Raw genomic sequence first — 21,243 nt, forward strand, 5'->3', positions numbered from 1 at the left:
TTACAAGCAGAGAGCTTCAAAGTTAGAAAAATGCTAAATTTTCAAATTTTTCATCAAATTTTCACATTTTTCACCAAGAAATGATGCAAGTATCGATGAAAATTTACCACTACCATAAAGTAGAAAATATCACGAAAAAAACAGTCTCAGAATCAAATTTATAAATAAAAGCATCCCAGAGTTATTAATGCTTAAAGTGACAGTGGTTAGATTTGCAAAAAATGCTCCCGTCCTTAGGGTCATAATGGGCTCCATCCCCAAGGAGTTAAGGTGAACATTGGCTTGGTCCTTAACCTGTTAAGGATGCAGGGCGTATACGCCCGTGGGAATTCCGGTCCCCGCCGCTAGCCAGGTGGGGACCAGATCGGGATGCCTGCTGAAATCATTCAGCAGGCACCTCAGCACATCGCCCAGGGGGGTCCTGAGAACCCCCCATGTCGGCGATCAGAGAAAATCGCATGTCAATTCAGACTTGCGATTTTCTCCAATTCCGGGCTGATCGGGTATCTGGTGACCCGATCAGCCGGAAAATAGGGATGATCGGAGTGATCAGTGACAGTCCCGATCAGCCTAAGGGATAGGAGTGAGGTCGCAGTGCTGCGATCTCCTCCTATCCCCTGCCATTAGACAGAACTGAGTTCTGACCAATGGCAGTGCAGGACAGGGGGTTGCCATGGAAACCCCCCCATTCTGCCCACCCCTGGATGTTGGGCAGAACGGGGGGGGGGGAGAAGATGGAGGCCTTTACCTGAGGACCAGATGCGTGGGGCCCGGCGATCATCACAGACATCCAGCGGAGAACACGGCTCAGGTAGGGAATCGACGGTGGGGGGGAGAAATGAAAGTGAAAGTAATGTGATCTTTACTGTGGCAACCACTAGGAAGGCCAGACTGCAACTCCCAGCATGCCCAGACAGCCAAAGGCTGTCTGGGCATGCTGGGAGTTGTAGTTTTGCAACATCTGGAGGGTCACAGTTTGGTGACCACTGTTACAGTTGATCCCAAACGGTAGCCCTCCAGATGTTGCCAAACTACAACTCTCAGCATGCCTAGACCACCCAGGCATGCTGGGAGTTGTAGTTCTGTAACATCTGTCCCTTCAGATTTAGCAATTTTCATGAAATTTTTGAAAATTGCTGCTCTACTTTGAAGCCCTCTAATTTAAAAAAAAGTAAAAATATGTCCATTTTATGATGCCAAAAGAAAGTGGACATATTGTATTTGTGAATAAAAATAAAATGTATTTGGAATATCCATTTTCCTTACAACTAGAGAGCTTCAAAGTTAGAAAAATGCTACATTTTCAAAATTTTGGGGATTTTTCACCAAGAAAGGATGCAAGTAACGCCGAAAATTTACCACCAAAATAATGTAGAATATGTCACGAAAAAACAATCTCAGAATCAGAATATTCGGTAAAAGCGTTTTAGAGTTATTAACGCTTAAAGTGACGGTGGTCAGAATTGCAAAAAAGGGCTCAGTTAAGGGGTTAATAGTTTGGACATTTATGCACGTGGTGGTACCACATATGATTATTTTTATTACATTATTTAATTTAAAAAATGGGACATGGGGGGGTGATTCAAACTTTATTAGGGAGGGGCTTATTCACATTTATTAACATATATATATATATATATATATATATATATATATATATAATTATTTTTTTACACTTTTTTTAAAGCCCCCATGGGGGCGATACCATGCAATCTTTTGATTGCATGCACTGTTCAATGCTATGCCATAGCATAGCATTGATCTGTGCTATCGGTGCTTTGCTGCTCCATCCTGGGGAAGCTTCCTGGATGAGCAGAGTACCGATTGTATGGCGAGGAGGCAGGTAAGGGCCCTCCCGCCATCCTCTAAGCTGATCAGGACAGCACAATTTCATTGTGATGGTCCCGATCAGCTCCGCTGAGCTGCCGGAATATTTTCGGTATCTAAAGGGTTGATGCCGGTGTGAGGTGAAAAATTAAGACCCATGAAAAAATTGGACCGCCACTTTCCGAAGTGTGCCGAAGCTACAGCGGGGAGGAGCGAGGGCAGAGCCATGGGTTTGATTTTTTCACCGCACGTGGAGGGCAGAAACATGGGTTTAATCATTTCACCGCACATCTGCAGATATTTAAGCCATGCCCCCTCACCCCCCTCCCGGAGGATGGAGAGCGCCAGAGCGCAGCTCTGTATAATACAGGGGGGAATGAGGACGCACACAGCTCCTCCCCCCTCCCCCGCTCTGTACTCACAGGACCTAAGATATCACGGGGAGGTTTGATGTTATCACGGGGGAAAGCTCCTCCCCCCCCCCCTGTCTGTACACACAGGACCTAAGATATCACGGGGAGATTTGATGTTATCATGGGGGAAAGCTCCTCCCCCCTGTCTGTACACACAGGACCTAAGATATCACGGGGAGGTTTGATGTTATCACGGGGGAAAGCTCCTCCCCCCTGTCTGTATACACAGGACCTAAGATATCACGGGGAGGTTTGATGTTATCACGGGGGAAAGCTCCTCCCCCCTGTCTGTACACACAGGACCTAAGATATCACGGGGAGGGTTGATGTTATCATGGGGGAAAGCTCCTCCCCCCTGTCTGTACACACAGGACCTAAGATATCACGGGGAGGTTTGATGTTATCACGGGGGAAAGCTCCTCCCCCCTGTCTGTACACACAGGACCTAAGATATCACGGGGAGGTTTGATGTTATCACAGGGGAAAGCTCCTCCCCCCCCCCTGTCTGTACACACAGGAACTAAGATATCACGGGGAGGTTTGATGTTATTATGGGGAAAGCTCCTCCCCCCTGTCTGTACACACAGGACCTAAGATATCACGGGGAGGTTTGATGTTTTCACGGGGGAAACACAGAGTGGGGGAGGGGAGAGGGGACATGCAGAGCTCCTCACCTCCATAATGACTGCTGTGTGTGAGGAGACACTGGGGATGAGAGGACATAATACACGGGATGGGGATGAATAGACTGCAGGGGAATACATATCATACTGGGGATGATTTCTATGTGTGAGGGGTTGGGCTACTGAATGACACATGCTGGGAGTTGTAGTCCCTGTTATGTGTGTATATGCCAGTGTTTCCCAACCAGGGAATGCTGGGAGTAGTAGTTTTGCAACATCAGTAGGCACCCTGGTTGGGAAACACTGGTGTATGAACTACAACTCCCAGGAGACTACTGTGATACAATATAGGTGTTGGTGAACTACAACTCCCAGGAGACTACTGAGATACAATAGAGGTGTTGGTGAACTACAACCCCCAGAAGACTACTGTGATACAATAGAGGTGTTGGTGAACTACAACTCCCAGGAGACTACTGAGATACAATAGAGGTGTTGGTGAACTACAACTCCCAGGAGACTACTGAGATACAATATAGGTGTTGGCGAACTACAACTCCCAGGAGGATACTCCTCCCCCAGTTGTTGCGAGTGGTCGAGTCGGTGGCTTTAGATGGCTCGTTGCCCCGGTCCATGTTGGAGGCCACTGTAGTACTATTACCTAAACCTGGAAAGGGCCCCCTATCTGCGGGTTCTTATAGACCGATCTCATTGTTGTGTGCTGATGTGAAGCTGCTGGCCCGGGTATTCGCTAACAGATTTGCTGGGGTGGTGCTTTCTCTAGTCCATGGTGATCAGACAGGCTTTATGCCGGGTAAGTCCACGGTTGACAACATTAGGAGAGTGTACCTTAACTTGCAGATATCTCAGGAGGGCGCGGGAGCAAGATCGATTTTTTCATTGGACGCTGCCAAAGCATTTGATAGCGTCGAATGGAACTATCTGTGGAGAGTTATGGAGGCTATGGGGTTTGGACCTAGATTCCTTACTTATGTTAAACTACTCTACCAACGTCCGACTGCCCGCCTCCGGGTCAATGGTCGGTTGTCCCCTTCATTTGACCTACAGAGGGGCACGCGACAGGGGTGTCCCCTGTCGCCTCTGCTCTTTGCATTGTCTATAGAGCCACTGGCATGTATCCTGCGGGCCTCCCCTGATCTAATTGGGTTTCGATACGGCTGCATGGACGAGAGGGTGGCGCTTTACGCAGATGACATGTTGTTATTCCTGGGTGATACTGCTCGTTCCCTGCTATGTCTATTATCTCAGAGTTTGGTGCCTACTCTGGCCTTCTAATTAACTGGGACAAGTCGGTCCTGATGCCCTTAGATACCCTGCCTGATATTCCTCAGATAGCCATATCACATATACAGGTGGTTAAGGAATTTAAATACTTAGGGATCAACATCACACCATTTTTGCATGATTTTATATCCCGGAACCTGACACCCTTGCTGGACAAGAGTTCACAAAAGGTAGCTGTCTGGTGTAAATTGCCGATTTCGGTGGTTGGCCGGGCTAATCTAACAAAAATGGTCCTCATGCCGCAGTTGCTATATGTGCTGCAGAACTCCCCAGTGTGGATAGCAAAGATTTACTTTCACAGAATACAGCGACTTTTTAGACAATTAGTATGGGCGGGGGGGGGGGGGGGGGGGACTGCACGGATTAAACTTGAAACATTGCAAAGGGCTAAATCTTCGGGTGGGTTGGCGCTGCCTAATCCCTGGCTGTACTATCTTGCCTCGCAACTTCATCAGTTGAGAGGGTGGGCGGATAAATCTTTATTGGGGCCTACGGGTCGTTTATTTATGGCTAAACATGGGGGGAGGGTGCCGCTACACATTCTTGAAATTGGAGCCCTGACCAGACCTCCGGACTCCTCTCCCACTACCCTGCTCCTCTGTAAGCTCTGGGGCCATGCGTGCAAGTTACTAGGTATCACAAGTTATATATCGCATACACCGCTGTGGGGTAACCCAGGCTTGCCAGTTTTTTCCTCCTTCACGGATGCTGGTTATTGGGAGAGGAGGGGATTGTGTGAACTGGGGCAGCTAGCTGTACAGGGGGTTGTAAGATCTTTTCAGGATTTGCAGGAGGAGTTTGTTTTACCGCACTCCTCATTTTACAGATACCTGCAGCTCCGTCATGTGTATGACACTCAGAATAGGCTACGGCTGATGGAGGTACAGTCTAAGGCTGGGTCCACACTACGTTTTGTCCCATACGGGAGCGCATACGGCAGGGGGGAGCTAAAAGCTCGCGCTCCCGTATGTTACCGTATGCGCTCCCGTATGTCATTCATTTCAATGAGCCGACCGGAGTGAAACGTTCGGTCCGGTCGGCTCATTTTTGCGCCGTATGCGCTTTTACAACCGGACCTAAAACTGTGGTCAACCACGGTTTTAGGTCCGGTTGTAAAATCGCATACGGCGCAAAAATGAGCCGACCGGACCGAACGTTTCACTTCGGTCGGCTCATTGAAATGAATGACATACGGGAGCGCATACGGTAACATACGGGAGCGCGAGCTTTTAGCTCCCCCCTGCCGTATGCGCTCCCGTATGGGACAAAACGTAGTGTGGACCCAGCCTAACAGGGTCCTAGAATCCGTGGTTACAAAACGGGAATCTGCTGGTATCATATCTTGGCTATACGGTGAGTTGTTAAGTTTCTACCATGAGAGTTTCCCCTTGATGGTTCGTGCAAAATGGGAGAGGGACCTTGGCGGGTTGAGTGATGAGGAATGGGCTATAGTGCTCTCTCTTACCCCATCTCTGTCTTTATCGGAATCTAATAGGCTATCACAATTATTCTTTTTGCATAGAGTGTATAAAACCCCACTATTTCTACATAACATTGGTGTTCGGCCTGACTCTTCCTGCCCCAGGTGTGGTGAGTTGGAGGCTCACCTGTTGCATATGATGTGGACTTGCCCTGTCTTGCATGCATATTGGAATGATGTGATACGACTTATCGAAACCATTTATGGGGTGACATTGAGTGCAGCTCCTAAGGTGTGTCTCCTTGGCCTTATAGGCTGTGATCAGGAACCCTCCTTGAGAGAAGTGGGAATTTTACGTGTGCTATATCAGGCCAGGAAACTTATAGCGCAGTTCTGGATCAGACCGTCTCCTCCGGGAGTAGCTGATCTTATTACAAGAATATCGCAGATAGTGCGCTTGGAGAAAGGGATATATGTTAAGCGGAAAGTTATTAGGAAATTTGATGGTATCTGGGGACCCTGGGTGAACCATTTTGACCCCCCCTCGACTGATTTCTAGATGACTGTACATTTTAAACCTGTCTTTGGAATGTGGTGCTGGTTTGTCTGACGGAGTTCTGTGGGTGTGGCTCTTTTCTTTCTACTTCTTGCGTTCTTCTCTGTGCCCTCTCTTTGTGGATTTACTGGAATGTTGGCATGTAGTGGCCGTTTGTTGCAGTTCTGAGAGAGTGGTGTGAGAGAGACAGACTGTTGGGTCTGAAGGTTAATGAAACTTTGGCTTACTGAACGTGCTTTATGAGTTGTATAAGGGTAGAGACGGATTGTTTCTTTGTGGGGTGTGTGGGAGGGTGGGGTTTATTGTCTGTATGTTGATTTAAAATGTTTGTAAAATCTTTAATAAAAATTATCTGATTAAAAAAAAAAAAAAACTCCCAGGAGACTACTAAGATACAATATAGGTGTTGGTGAACTACAACTCCCAGGAGACTAAAGAGGCAGCATGCTGGTGTTATACCACAGATTGAAGACTCCTGAATGACACATGCTGGGAGTTGAAGTGCCTTTTGTGTGTATATGCCAGTTCATCCCAACCAGGGCTGAGTTTTACTAGTGTGCTGTGTATAACGCTGTATATATATATATATATATATATATATATATATATATATATATATATTAGTGTGCTGTGTATAATGCTGTGTATATATATATATTAGTGTGCTGTGTATAACGCAGGTTTCCTCAGGCTGCAAGGGGGGGACGAACTGCACGGGCTGGTTTCTGCTTTTTCATGGGGTGTTCATTAGCCCCATAAAGAGGACATAGAAATGAATGGGGTTTGTACAGGCATGAACATCACTGTATGAACCCTGTGTATTAATATGTAAGCGTTCTTACAGCGATGTAGAAATGCACTGGGTTCATACAGGGAAGCAGAGAGGCACGGGGTTCATTCAGGGAAGCAGAGATGCACGGGGTTCATTCAGGGAAGCAGAGATGCACGGGGTTCATACAGGGAAGCAGAGATGCATGGGGTTCATACAGGGAAGCAGAGATGCACGTGGTTCATTCAGGGAAGCAGAGATGCACAGGGTTTATACAGGGAAGCAGAGATGCACAGGGTTCATACAGGGAAGCAGAGATGCACAGGGTTCATACAGGGAAGCAGAGATGTACGGGGTTCATACAGGGAAGCAGAGATGCACGGGGTCCATACAGGGAAGCAGAGATGTACGGGGTTCATACAGGGATGTAGAAATGCACGGGGTTCATACAGGGAAGCAGAGATGCAGGGGATTCACACAGGGAAGCAGAGATGCACGGGGTTCATACAGGGAAGCAGAGATGCACGGGGGTCTATACAGGGAAGCAGAGATGCACGGGGTCCATACAGGGAAGCAGAGATGCATGGAGTTCATACAGGGAAGCAGAGATGTACGGGGTCTATACAGGGAAGCAGAGATGCACGGGGTCCATACAGGGAAGCAGAGATGCACGGGGTTCATTCAGGGAAGCAGAGATGCACGGGGTCCATACAGGGAAGCAGAGATGCACGGGGTTCATACAGGGAAGCAGAGATGCACAGGGTTCATACAGGGAAGCAGAGATGCAGGGGGTTCATACAGGGAAGCAGAGATGTACAGGGTTCATATAGGGAAGCAGAGATGCACAGGGTTTGTACAGAGGTTTTCATGTCAGCGTTCATTGCACAGCAGCTTCGAGAGAAATTCATGTCAGGAGGGACGTACAGGAGAAATAACACAGTAGTCTGTACATCTTCATCCAGGGAAAATGGAGAAGGAGAAAACAGATTTTGGTGGCGGATGCCACATTAAAACTTCACTTGCAGAATTCTGTGAGTGGAGTTTTATTAAATCATTAACCTGTCTAGGAACAAGGGCGTACCTGTACACCCTCAGCGTTTCTGTTCACCACTGGTAACTGGGAGGTGAACGGGAGGCCTGCTGAAATCGTTCAGAAGGCATTCCGTGCCAATGCCTGGGGGACTCTTGAGCCCCCCTTTGTCAATTCAGACCGGAGATTGGCAGCGATTCCAGGTCATATGTGTCTCCGGTGACCCGGTAAATAGGGGTGTTCAAGGCTGTCCAAGACAGCTTCAATCACCCTGAAGTGATAGGAGTGAGGTGGTCAGAAGCGACGGACCAATAGCAGATCGTGGAGGTGGCGTGAGGGTTAAAGTTCTGTTCCCCTGCTCTGCCCACCCATGGTAGTCTGGGCAGAGTGGCAGAACTGGGATGAGAGCAGCGGTGGAGGTCCTCTTCAAGCAGTGGCAGGCGGCGATCATGCTGTTGAGGGGAGCCAGGAGGTGAATAGTTACCTAGCAACATCTGAAGGGCCACAGTTTGGAGATCACTGTACAATGGTCTCTAAATTGTGGCCATTAAGATCTTGCATGACTACAACTCCCAGCATGCACAAACAGCTTTCTGGACATGCTAAGAGTTGTATATGCATGCCTCCAGCTGTTGCATCTCTACAGCACCCAGCATTCCCTTCGGCTATCAGTTCAGCTGGAGGCACACTGGTGGGTAAGCACTCAGGTTCTGTTACCTAACCGGGTGTTTTCTCACCAGTGTGCCTCCAGCTGTCGCAAAACTACAACTCCAAGCATGAACTGATAGCTGAAGGGAATGCTGGGTGTTGTAGAGATGCAACAGCTGGAGGCATGCATATACAACTCTTAGCATGTCCAGAAAGCTGTTCGTGCATGCTGGGAGTTGTAGTTATGCAAGATCTTAATGGCCACAATTTAGAGACCATTGTACAGTGATCTCCAAACTGTGGCCGTTCAGATGTTGCTAGGTAACTACTCACCTCCTGGCTCCCCTCAACAGCATGATCGCCGCCTGCCACTGCTTGAGGAGGACCTCCACCGCTGCTCTCATCACAGTTCCGCCACTCTGCCCAGACTACCATGGGTGGGCAGAGCAGGGGAACAGAACTTTAACCCTCGTGCCACCTCCATGATCTGCTATTGGTTGGTCGCTTCTGACCAACCAATAGCAGAGATGGGTGGGGTGGCACCGCTGCCACCTCACTCCTATCACTTCAAGGTGATTGAAGCTGTCTTGGACAGCCTTGAACACCCCTATTTACCGGGTCACCGGAGACATATATGACCTGGAATCGCTGCCAATCTCCGGTCTGAATTGACAAAGGGGGGCTCAAGAGTCCCCCAGGCATTGGCACGGAATGCCTTCTGAACGATTTCAGCAGGCCTCCCGTTCACCTCCCAGTTACCAGTGGTGAATAGAAACGCTGAGGGTGTACAGGTACGCCCTTGGTCCTAGACAGGTTAATGATTTAATAAAACTCCACTCACAGAATTCAAAACATGTCAACTTTATGATGCAGACATATAGTAGACATATTACATGTTGGCAATAAATGGCAGCCCCCAGCTGGGGACTGGCCGGTATGGCGTGCCATACTCTGTTAACGGTGCCATACACTGTTAACAACACAAGCGTGTGTATATACATCCTTGGTCATTAACAGGTTAACCTCTTGCGGACACAGGGTGTGCAGGTACACCCTTGCGCCCGAGTCCATAAGGACGCAGGACGTACATGTACGCCCTAGTCCCGTTACCAGCGTTTAAAACACGCTCATGGGCTGAGCGTGCGTTAAACCCAGTGGGTCCGGGTGGGTCAGCAGCCAAGACCTAAGGTTAATGCCAGGCATCACCAATCAGGCCGCCGCTGGTGTGAGGTGAAAAAATAAGACCCGTGAAAAAATTGGACCACCCCTTTCTGAAGTTTGCCGAAGCTAGAAGGGGGAGGAGCAAGTGTGCCGAAGCTACAGCGGGGAGGAGCGAGGGCAGAGCGGGGAGGAGCGAGGGCAGAGCCATGGATTTGATCATTTCACCGCACGTCTGCAGATAATTAAGCCACGCCCCCTCACCCCCCCTCCCGGAGGATGGGGAGCGCCAGAGCGCAGCTCTGTATAATACAAGACAGTGCAGGGGGAGAATGAGGACGCACACAGCTCCTCTCCCCCCGCTCTGTACACACATGACCTAAGTTATCACGGGGAGGTTTGATGTTATCACGGGGGAAAGCTCCTCCCCCCCCCTGCTGTGTACACACAGGACCTAAGATATCACGGGGAGGTTTGATGTTATCACGGGGGAAAGCTCCTCCCCCCCCTGTCTGTACACACAGGACCTAAGTTATCACGGGGAGGTTTGATGTTATCATGGGGGAAAGCTCCTCCCCCCCCCTGTCTGTACACACAGGACCTAAGATATCACGGGGAGGTTTGATGTTATCACGGGGGAAAGCTCCTCCCCCCCCCTGTCTGTACACACAGGACCTAAGATATCACGGGGAGGTTTGATGTTATCACGGGGGAAAGCTCCCCCCTCCCCGCTCTGTACACATAGGACCTAAGTTATCACGGGGAGGTTTGATGTTATCACGGGGGAAAGCTCCTCCCCCCCCTGTCTGTACACACAGGACCTAAGATATCACGGGGAGGTTTGATGTTATCACGGGGGAAAGCTCCCCCCTCCCCGCTCTGTACACATAGGACCTAAGTTATCACGGGGAGGTTTGATGTTATCATGGGGGAAAGCTCCTCCCCCCCCCTGTCTGTACACACAGGACCTAAGATATCACGGGGAGGTTTGATGTTATCACGGGGGAAAGCTCCTCCCCCCCCTGTCTGTACACACAGGACCTAAGATATCACGGGGAGGTTTGATGTTATCACGGGGGAAAGCTCCCCCCTCCCCGCTCTGTACACATAGGACCTAAGTTATCACGGGGAGGTTTGATGTTATCACGGGGGAAAGCTCCTCCCCCCCCTGTCTGTACACACAGGACCTAAGATATCACGGGGAGGTTTGATGTTATCACGGGGGAAAGCTCCTCCCCCCTGTCTGTACACACAGGACCTAAGATATCACGGGGAGGTTTGATGTTATCACGGGGGAAAGCTCCCCCCTCCCCCGCTCTGTACACACAGGACCTAAGATATCACGGGGAGGTTTAATGTTATCACGGGGAAAGCTCCCCCTCCCCCGCTCTGTACACACAGGACCTAAGATATCACGGGGAGGTTTAATGTTATCACGGGGGAAAGCTCCCCCTCCCCCGCTCTGTACACACAGGACCTAAGATATCACGGGGAGGTTTGATGTTTTCACGGGGGAAACACAGAGCAGGGAAGGGGAGAGGGGACATGCAGAGCTCCTCACCTCCATAATGACTGCTGTGTGTGAGGAGACACTGGGGATGAGAGGACATAATACACGGGATGGGGATGAATAGACTGCAGGGGAATAAATATCATACTGGGGATGATTTCTATGTGTGAGGGGTTGGGCTACTGAATGACACATGCTGGGAGTTGTAGTCCCTGCTATGTGTGTGTATGTCAGTGTTTCCCAACCAGGGCATGCTGGGAGTGGTAGTTTTGCAACATCAGTAGGCACCCTGGTTGGGAAACACTGTTGTATGAACTACAACTCCCAGGAGAATACTGTGATACAATATAGGTGTTGGTGAACTACAACTCCCAGGAGACTACTGAGATACAATAGAGGTGTTGGTGAACTACAACTCCCAGGAGACTACTGATATACAATAGAGGTGTTGGTGAACTACAACTCCCAGGAGACTACAGAGGCAGCATGCTGGTGTTATAACACAGACTGAAGACTTCTGAATGACACATGCTGGGAGTTGTAGTCCCTTTTGTGTGTGTATGCCAGTGTATCCCAACCAAGGCTGAGTTATATTAGTGTGCTGTGTATAACTCTGTATATATATATATATATATATATATATATATATATATAAATTAGTGTGCTGTGTATAACGCAGGTTTCCTCGGGCTGCAAGGGGGAGGATGGACTGCACGGGCTGGCTTCTGCTTTTTCATGGGGTGTTCATTAGCCCTATAAAGAGGACATAGAAATGAATGGGGTTTGTACAGGCATGAACATCACTGTATTAACCCTGTGTATTTATATGTAAGCGTTCTTACAGGGAAGCAGCAATTCATGTGGTTCATTCAGGGACATAGAAAGGCACGGGGTTCATACAGGGAAGCAGAGAGTCACGGGGTCCATACAGGGATGTAGAAATGCACAGGGTTCATACTGGGAAGCAGAAATTCATGTGGTTCATACAGGGATGTAGAAATGCACGGGGTTCATATTGGGAAGCAGAAATTAATGTGGTTCATACAGGGAAGCAGAGATGAACGGGGTTCATACAGGGAAGCAGAGATGCACATCAGAGGGCTTCAAAGTTCAGCAGATATTTTCCAATTTTTCACAAAATGTTCTAAATCGAAATTTTTCAGTTACCAGTTCAGTTATGAAGCAGATTTGAGGGGACTTCATATTAGAAATTCCCCATAAATGACCCTAATATAAAAACTGCACCCCTCAAAGTATTCAAAATGACATTCAGAAAGTTTGTTAACCCTTTAGGTGTTTCACAGGAATAGCAGCAAAGTGAAGGAGAAAATTCCAAATCTACATTTTTTACATTAGCATGTTCTTGTAGACCCAGTTTTTTTAATTTTTACAAGGGGTAAAAGGAGAAAAATCCCACCAAAATGTGTAACCTAATTTCTCTCGAGTAAGGAAATACCTCATGTGTGAACGTAAAATGCTCTGTGGGTGCACTAGAGGGCTCAGAAGTGAAGGAGAGACAATGGGATTTTGCTGAAATGGTTTTTGGGGGGCATGTCACATTTAGAAAGCCCATGGTGCCATGACAGCAAAAAAATAAAATAAAAAAAAGCATCTCACGGCATACTATTTTGGAAACTACACCCCTTATGGCATGTAATTATGGGTACAGTGAACCTTAACACCTCACAACACCAGCAACTTGGACAGGTGCACATTCAACTTCTCTACCGTTGGATGAGTGGGCGCATACTGTTGTCTCTTGGACATGGCTTCGCCGATGGATTGTTGGCGGAATGGTTGACTAAAAGCGGGAGAAACAGGAGCGACAGGAGGCTTTGACACACAGCTCCCTTCGGCTGAGGTGGTGGAGCCTTGGCTGGATGAAGGAGGGAACGGATGGCCACTGGGTGATGCAGCAGGCTGGACCACTACATCGGAGCCACGGTTCTGCCAGGCCGCTTTATGGTGGCGAAGCATGTATTGACGCAGGGCCGTGGTGCCGACATTGGCACCCTGGCCACGCTTCACCTTCTGCCGACAGATCTTGCATGTGGCTACGTGAACCTCCTCCACACGGCCGAGTAGCTGAATTTCCCACCTGCAGTCCGCACTAATTGACTGCTACTGGCGCCGTCTCCAGGAACCCCTGTTCCACTACCTCCCGGAAAGGTAGGCTTCCGCGAAGCAGGTGGTCTCCCCCAGGCACGTTTGGCTCCTGAATTTCCACTCCTGCCACCACGCTGACTGCCAACCGTGCTACCGCCTTGCTGCCTCAAGGGCAACCTGCAACTCTCTTCTCCTGATGATGATGAAGCCCCTTCTGCACCCGGCTTCCAATTGCGTCATCATCAACAGGTGTGTGCACTTCACTGATGTCCTCCTCAGGTTCCCCAACAGTGTCTGCTTCAGGACCATGAACCCTTGCAACATCGCCTTCCACATCACTCTCCGCATCCCTACTTGGCCGCCTAGCGGAACAAGCAGCGCATGTCTCCTCCCCTTCTTGGCTGGCCAGTAGCTGCTGACTGTCCTCTATTAGATCGTCCTCAGTAAATAGTGGAGCTGAACCCACAGCATAAGATACTTCTCTAGGAGAGGGAACAGCATAGGACAAAGGCAATGGGAGGATAGGGACTGCTCCCGGGCCATGCAAACTGAGGGTTGTGTCTGAGGAATCCACCAACTGTTGACTGGGGGTGTCAGATGTCACTTGTGATGATGTGGATGAGCGTGTTAACCAATCGACGATGGCAGATGGGTTGCTGGTGGAGACACGACCGCTGGCTAATAATGGTAGCTCAGGCCTCTCGCTGCGACTCCTGCTGCCACTCGCCCCAAGTCTGCTGCCAACTCTGCCTGAAGTATTTAGGCCTCTGCAACTCCTCTGTGCATGTCCTGGCACTTCTCTGCCTGACATACTTAGTGCATATATGAGGGTATTGCAATATGCTTCACTACTCTTTAAACAGTATTTGTCTAGAACAGCAGCAGGAGATTACTTACGGCTGTCCTTTCACAGTATGTAGGCCCTTGACAGATTAACAGGTACAAGATGGTACAATACTTGAATGTACCTATGTGGTATGCAATGATGAGGGCAGTAATATGTGCAACTATACGCAGAAAAAACTCTGTATTTTTGAAAAACACCAGCCAGTGAATACTATTGTTTGGACTTTGACATTATGGAGCCCCTTGACAGATTAACAGGTACAAGATGGTACACTACTTGGATGTACCAATGCAGTATGCACTGATGAGGGCAGTAATATGCGCAACTATACCCAGAAAAAACTCTGTATTTTTTAAAAACACCAGCCAGTGAATACTATTGTTTGGACTTTGACATTATGGAGCCCCTTGACAGATTAACAGGTACAAAATGGTACAATACTTGGATGTACCTATGCGGTATGCACTGATGAGGGCAATAATATGCGCAACAATACGCAGAAAAAATAAGTATTTTTTAAAAACACCAGCAGGTGATTACATTTGCCAGGAGTCAGGACTTTCCCTGTATCTAGACTTGTTACAGATACAGAATAGTAGACTGCTTTGATGTAGGCATGTGTTATGCACGTATGAGGGCAGACAAATGCACTACAGTCCGCTGAATAAAAATGTATTTGTGAACAGCAGCAGGACCCAACAGTGCAGCACCACAATAAAAAAAATCCAGGGATTAAACCCTAAATTGCACTCTGTCACACAATTCTGAGCAGCAGATGATTTGTGGAGCAAAAAAAAAATACTGAATTGCGCTGAAAAATGAGGAGATAAGATGGTTGATAAAGTTCAGGCAGCTTGTTGATCTGTATGAGGCAGCTGACAGCTATCTGCCCCTCTCTGCTGCAATGGTCAATAACGTGAATAGGAGGTTTAGCTATCAATGATCCTTCTCAGTGTAACAGCACAGCACTCTGCACTCCTGTCTTTCCCTAATGCTGATGTGACTAGTAGTTGCAGTGTAACGCTGTGGTATAAGGACCCCTGTGATGTCAAAGCCCTATATAATCGGCAGCCATCTTGCCTCTCTTCATTTCGTCTATGCACTCAGAGATAGAGAGAACGGGACTGCGAATGCTGATAGGCTGCATCTCACATGTGATTCAGGGTCATCCCGCCTACCTTCATTCCCGCCGCTGTTTCCTGCCCTCCCATAATCCCCTGCCCCATGTACTCACACGTGGATCCGCCATTTTAAGTCTCCAATAGCCTGGAACGCTGTAAAATGAAGTTTAATGAAACGATTTGCGCAATCGAATCACGGCAATATTCGCATTCGTTGCGAATTGAAAATTTCACGAAATTCGTAACGAATTCAGGTTCGTCAGCTTCGATTCGCTCATCTCTAGGTACAGGGGGTGATAAGGGGTGATTCAATGTCACTGGGAGATTCTACTGTTATATTGCTTTTTATTATGTCTTATATGTAATTACACTCTGGAGTGAGTACGGTACAGTATTCGGTCATTTAGAAGGATTTTTGTGCCTTTTTTTCCCAATAGGGGACATCTCTCAATAGCGGACATGTTTTTTTTCCCCGTAAGTGTCCGCTATTGGGAGATTAAAGCTTGAATCATTGGCTGCAGCTGTATATCTTCTGACAAGGCAGTACATGATTCTGGGATGTGAACAGTGGCTTCACTGGGGGGAGGGGGGGATCACTACATCACATGCTATAGCAGCAGTTTAAATTAGAATTTCTATCTCATTATGTTGTCCCCTATGCACAGTATAGGGAACACCAATCATTTATAAGCGCTGAATTTAGATATTGGTTGAAGCAGTGGTTACGCAGGTAAGGGTCCATTCATTCCAGGGACAGTTGTGTCTACATTCTCAGGTTCGGCAGATGTTCCAGCATTCACACTTCCACCTATCTGCTTGTTATTCCCTATCCTGTGGATATAGAATACTTAATGATATGGTAAAACCCCTTCAAGGACATAGTCACATAGACATAATCTGCATGGTTTTTGGAGCAGAAGCTGTACCAATTTCTGTTTCAAAAACCATGATAAGCTTTGACAGTAAGGGGCAATCCTGGCACTGCTCCTAATTAACCCTTAAGACTGTGATCAATGCCAATCATGGAGTCTAAAAAAATAAATGAGGGATTCGGGTTAGCTCAGGGTGTTTATTATACTCTCGCAAGTTGATTGCAGGGGTTCGATGAGCTATAAATGCCAGTGGAGGGTTCCTTCATCTGCCTCCAGCTGCCAGATCAACACTTAAATGATGCAGGCTGTTTGAGTGAAATAGCATGGCGACATGAAAAAAGTAAAATAAAAATAAAAACATTTTTTTTACAATGATATAAAAGCCCCTCCCCTACAAAAAATTTATAAGAAAATATAAACATATTTGGTATTGTCACGTCACGATCCTCCGGACCCTGAATAGCCAGTCATCAGGCATGAAGCGAAGCTCCATGCCCCAGATGACAGAGGGTGCTGCAGGAGAGATCATGGGGGTTCCCAGCAGCGGGATCCCCGCGATCAGACATCTTAAGCCCTATCCTTTGGATAGGGGATAAGATGTCAAGGGGCGGAGTACCCCTTTAATGATCTCGCACAGTGAACAGTGTAAATGTAAAAAATACCAAACACCAATAATGATGATTTTTTGTCACATCATATATCTGTAATGAGCACACCTAACCAGTCTGTGTATTCTGCTCCCTGGTCTAGTCTTGGACCAATCGTCACTTTTTCTCAGTCTGTGTACACATGTATAATTGTTTTAGCCACGGCCTCTGTAGTTCACCTGTTAGTGTAGCTTTTTTGCATTGTCCAGTTATTTGTATGTACTGGTCGATTTTATCCTGTCTAGTTTTGTATCTGTTTTAGTAACTTTTTCCTTGTATTTTGCCTTATATTCACATCCGTTTCTGTGAACCCATGTTCAGACCTGTTTTGTATTGTGTATACCTCCATGTTTGAAGTTTGGTTTTGTAGCTAATCCTGTTCCTCCTATGGTTGGTTCCATTCTTGAACTTCACTATGTTTTCTAACCTAGGAGACAGTTTGATCCGTGGTAAGATCTGTTTGTCTTTGTGCTCGAGTTTTGTGTATTTTTGTTTCGGATTTTTGCTTTCCAGTATTTAGCTATCCTTGATCTATATAGTTTCGGACTTCAGTTTACCTGCCCATCCCCTGAATTCCTGGTTATTCTTGCCGTTATATATTTGTTAGTATCTAGTCTCGCTCATATTCTTAAATTTGCCATTCAATCTTTCTTTGGTTCTTAGGCTGTAGTCTGTACACCATATACCTGCTGCTATGTTTCTGTTTACTATTTTACCTGATATCTGTTTACTATTTTAAATTCCTGCCGTTATTCAGAATCATGGTCCCTGCTTGTGTATTTGTTAGCTTGTAACCTTTTGTATTGTGCCTTGTGTACCCCACCTCGTACAGTTCCTGTTTAATTTTTTGACCATGATTTCCCTGCACTTAAGTTAGAATATGGACTGTCTCTAAGTTGTAGAGCCACTATTTAAGGTGGCTATGCAAGTAGGCAGGGAATGGGGTTCTGGGGAAAGCTTAGGGCTCACTTCTTCACTGCCTTACGTGATGCAAACCATGACAATATCAATATCAGATAAAAATGAATAAAAAGTCGCATCAAACCAAAAATCGTTAAAGGAAATCTGTCAGCGGGTGATGCTGATCAAAACTATACTCACGGTGTCCAGATTCCCCCAGCCCTTCTGCACACAATTTGCCTTTTTCTTTTTATGCAAATCAGGGCCTTGGGACATGGGTGGAGCTCTGAACCTAGCTAGGGGCACACTGACGTCATCTTCGCCAGGCTCATCAATATATTTATAACCCCCTCCCTGCTCTTGCACCCCGTGTTAGTGTACGGCGCATGCACCACTTCCTGGGTACTCCTGGATGTGGCGCATGTGCCGTACACTAACATGGGGTGTAAAAGCAGGGAGGGAAGCGGCGCAAGTGCCGTAACACTAACACTAGACGCAAGAGCAGGGAGGGTATTAAGAATATTGATGAGCCAGGTGGAGTACTCACCTGGTGAAGATGATGTCAGCATGCCCCAAGGCCCTGATTTGCATAAAAAGAAAAAGGCGAATTGCGGCGGGACGGCTACGCTAATCTGGACGCCGTAAGTATTGTTTTGATCAGGATCACCCACACTACAAGCCTGTGTGACAGGTTTAGTGCAGGTGATACTGCTGACCGATTTCCTTTAAAAACCACAGATCACAGCGCAAAAGATGTGCATTCATACAGCTCCGTATATGGAAAAATAAAAAAGTTATTGGGGTCAGAATAGGGCAATATTAAGCATGCTGATTTTGTTAAAAAAAAAGTTTGACTACTTTAAAGTAAAACAGTAATAATAAAAAAAAACTATTTACATTGGATATTGTTTTAATCACATTGATTTACAGAATATAGAGAACATCTCCTTTTTACCAGAAAGTGAACTTCGTAAAAACCACCCGCCCCCCTAAGATTATTGAAATTGTGGTTTTCTTTTCAAACCCCACACAAATAATCATATTTTGTTTTGCTGCACATTTTATGGTAAAATTAAAGGTGTTATTACAAAGTACAATTTGTTAAGCAAAAAAAAAACTAACTCTCATATGGGTCTGTGGGTGGAAAAATTAAAGTATGGCTACTAAAAGGTGAGAAGAAAAAAAAAAAAGGAAAGCGACCAAATTAGGTTATGTCCTTAAGGGGTTAATAAAACATTTAAAAAAAAAATGGATGAAAAAGTATGTTTTTTCAAATGTTTGACTTTCTAACCAATTATACAGAACACAAGCGTTATTACATGCAGTTTGTGTATATTAAACACATTAAAATATCCTTATACTGTATGTAATAGTACCCTACATGGTTCAATTTAACCAGACTCAAACACAATGTTAGTATGCCTTTCCATTTATTGAAGTTTTGGTCATTATTTGACAAGACATGCAAATATGCTGCATTTATTAATTTTTTGTTGGACATGCTTCTTTTGGTGCAATCGACAGCTCAGGATTGCTGTTAAAAAAAAAAAGTAAAAAGAAAGTTTCAGCATGATATTTTTTTATGTAGTTATTTTGACATTAACATTGTCTGCAAAATAATTTACAATACACTGACTAAAGACTGGTAAACATTGGATTTTTTTGCTTAAATTAGTTAAACTACTGCCCAAGATATGCCTTGTTATGGTGTTATCTGTCTTGGCTAGGTTCAGAAGTAAAAAGTGAATAGAGCAATGGCCGAGTCCAACTAAAATCTTTTTTTTATATAATTGCCTTATTCTTAACTCTATAACTCTTATATTTTCCTGTCTATAGAGCTGTATGGGAGGGGGTCTGACTTTTTGTACAATGGGCTGTATTTTTTAAAACGGTTGATGGGACTTTTTGATTTCTTTTTTTATACATTATCAGGGATTGGATCTCTGGAATATTTTACTATTGATGGCACCATGCAGGATCAATAATGGTATATTTCAATATATCAGACATTTCCACACGTTACAATATCAAGTATGTTAACATTTTTAGTAGTTTAAATTCATTTTTGTGTAAGTTTTTTTTATTTGTTGTTGTTGTTTTTTTTTTTTTTTGTTTTTTTTTACTTGAACTACCCAACTGCTCAGGTCCATAGAAAGGCTGTAATAGGACTTCTATTGTAGCAGCAACTGAAGCCTTTAGAAGATCCCTGGCTGCAATGGTGGAGCAATAGGGGTCAGAGAGATGACAGTTGTGACCAAGACCCCGTGGGCCCACCTGACCACACTATGCTCATAGCATGTTGAGCGAGGCAGCATGGGTATCCAGAATCAACTAAGACAGGAGAAGAACATCTAGGACATGCACACAGCCATGATCAGTGAGGCGTAACATTGCCTACAGGGGAGCAGTCACTCCTGTTTGTAGGCTGCAGGCTGCTTTATGCTTGGGACATTTGTCATGAAGTAATATGAGGGATTAAGAGTTTTGTTTGCGGCCTGGTCTTCCCAATTCCAAACCAATTAATAACTCACTGGGTTCACTACATATCTTGTGTTCTCCATAACAGTTATCCCCCTATATAAAGCTGTGAATGATTAGAGGCTAACCTGCTGGGCTGTGAGGGATATCATAATCCTAGCTAGTGTGCTGCAGTACATACCCGCACAATATAGCTTCTACTCTGCATTTTGAGCCCATGGCTGCAATTAATAGACAGAATACAGGCCCTCTGTGCAGGGGTGGGCTGACTGGCCACGTCCGTTCAGACGTGGTCCGACGGCCCGGCCAGGTAAAGGACCCACCATTACTGAGGATCCAAGATACTTGTCCTGAATGCCAAGGCGAGCCCTCTGTGTGAGCCGCATCTGTGCAGCCACAAAGTGCAGGCGCTGATGGTGTCACTCATCGGCACTTGCACTGTGAAGGATGGAGGACGCGGGCCCCTGCTACAGAAGAGATTGCTGCGTGGGACACATACAGGTGAGCAATTTTTTTCCCATCCTGGGGAGGGGTGAGGTTGTTGGGGGAACAATGCTGCCTGTACCTACTGTGGGGGACAATGATGCATGTACCTACTGTGGGGGACAATGCTGCCTGTACCTACTGTGGGGGACAATGCTGCCTGTACCTACTGTGGGGGGGGGGGGGCAATGCTGCCTGTACCTACTGTGAGGGACATTGCTGCCAGTTTCTAATGTGGGGGAGCTCTGCTGCCTTTACCTACTGTGGAGGAACGCTGCTGCCTGTACCTACTGTGGGGGACCTCTGCTGCCCGTACCTAATGTGGGGGAACGCTGTTGACTGTGCCTACTGTAGGGGGAACGCTGCTGCCTGTACCTACTGTGGGGGTACACTTTTGCCTGTACTTAATGCGGGGGAACGCTGCTGCCTGTACCTACTGTAGGGGAACGCTGCTGCCTTTACCTACTGTGGGGAACGCTGCTGTCTGTACCTACTGTTGGGGAAAGCTGCTGCCTGAACCTACTGTGGGG

The 21,243-nt window shown here is 46.7% G+C and overlaps 1 protein-coding gene across 14 annotated transcripts in view; it reads right to left on the minus strand.

The window, feature by feature from the left end:
- Positions 1–18,657: 18,657 nt before the first annotated feature.
- The window catches only part of LOC130369631 (double-headed protease inhibitor, submandibular gland-like), a 99,789-nt gene continuing 97,203 nt past the window's right edge, over positions 18,658–21,243 (minus strand). For all 14 annotated transcript variants that reach the window (XM_056575086.1, XM_056575098.1, XM_056575096.1 and 11 more), the window contains one exon: positions 18,658–19,286. In XM_056575086.1, the coding sequence (XP_056431061.1) occupies positions 19,235–19,286 (52 nt within the window). In that variant the 3' untranslated portion in view covers positions 18,658–19,234. The remainder of the gene's footprint in view (positions 19,287–21,243) is intronic.

This window comes from Hyla sarda, chromosome 4, assembly GCF_029499605.1.
Source record: "Hyla sarda isolate aHylSar1 chromosome 4, aHylSar1.hap1, whole genome shotgun sequence".
NCBI classification, from domain to species: Eukaryota; Metazoa; Chordata; class Amphibia; order Anura; family Hylidae; genus Hyla; species Hyla sarda.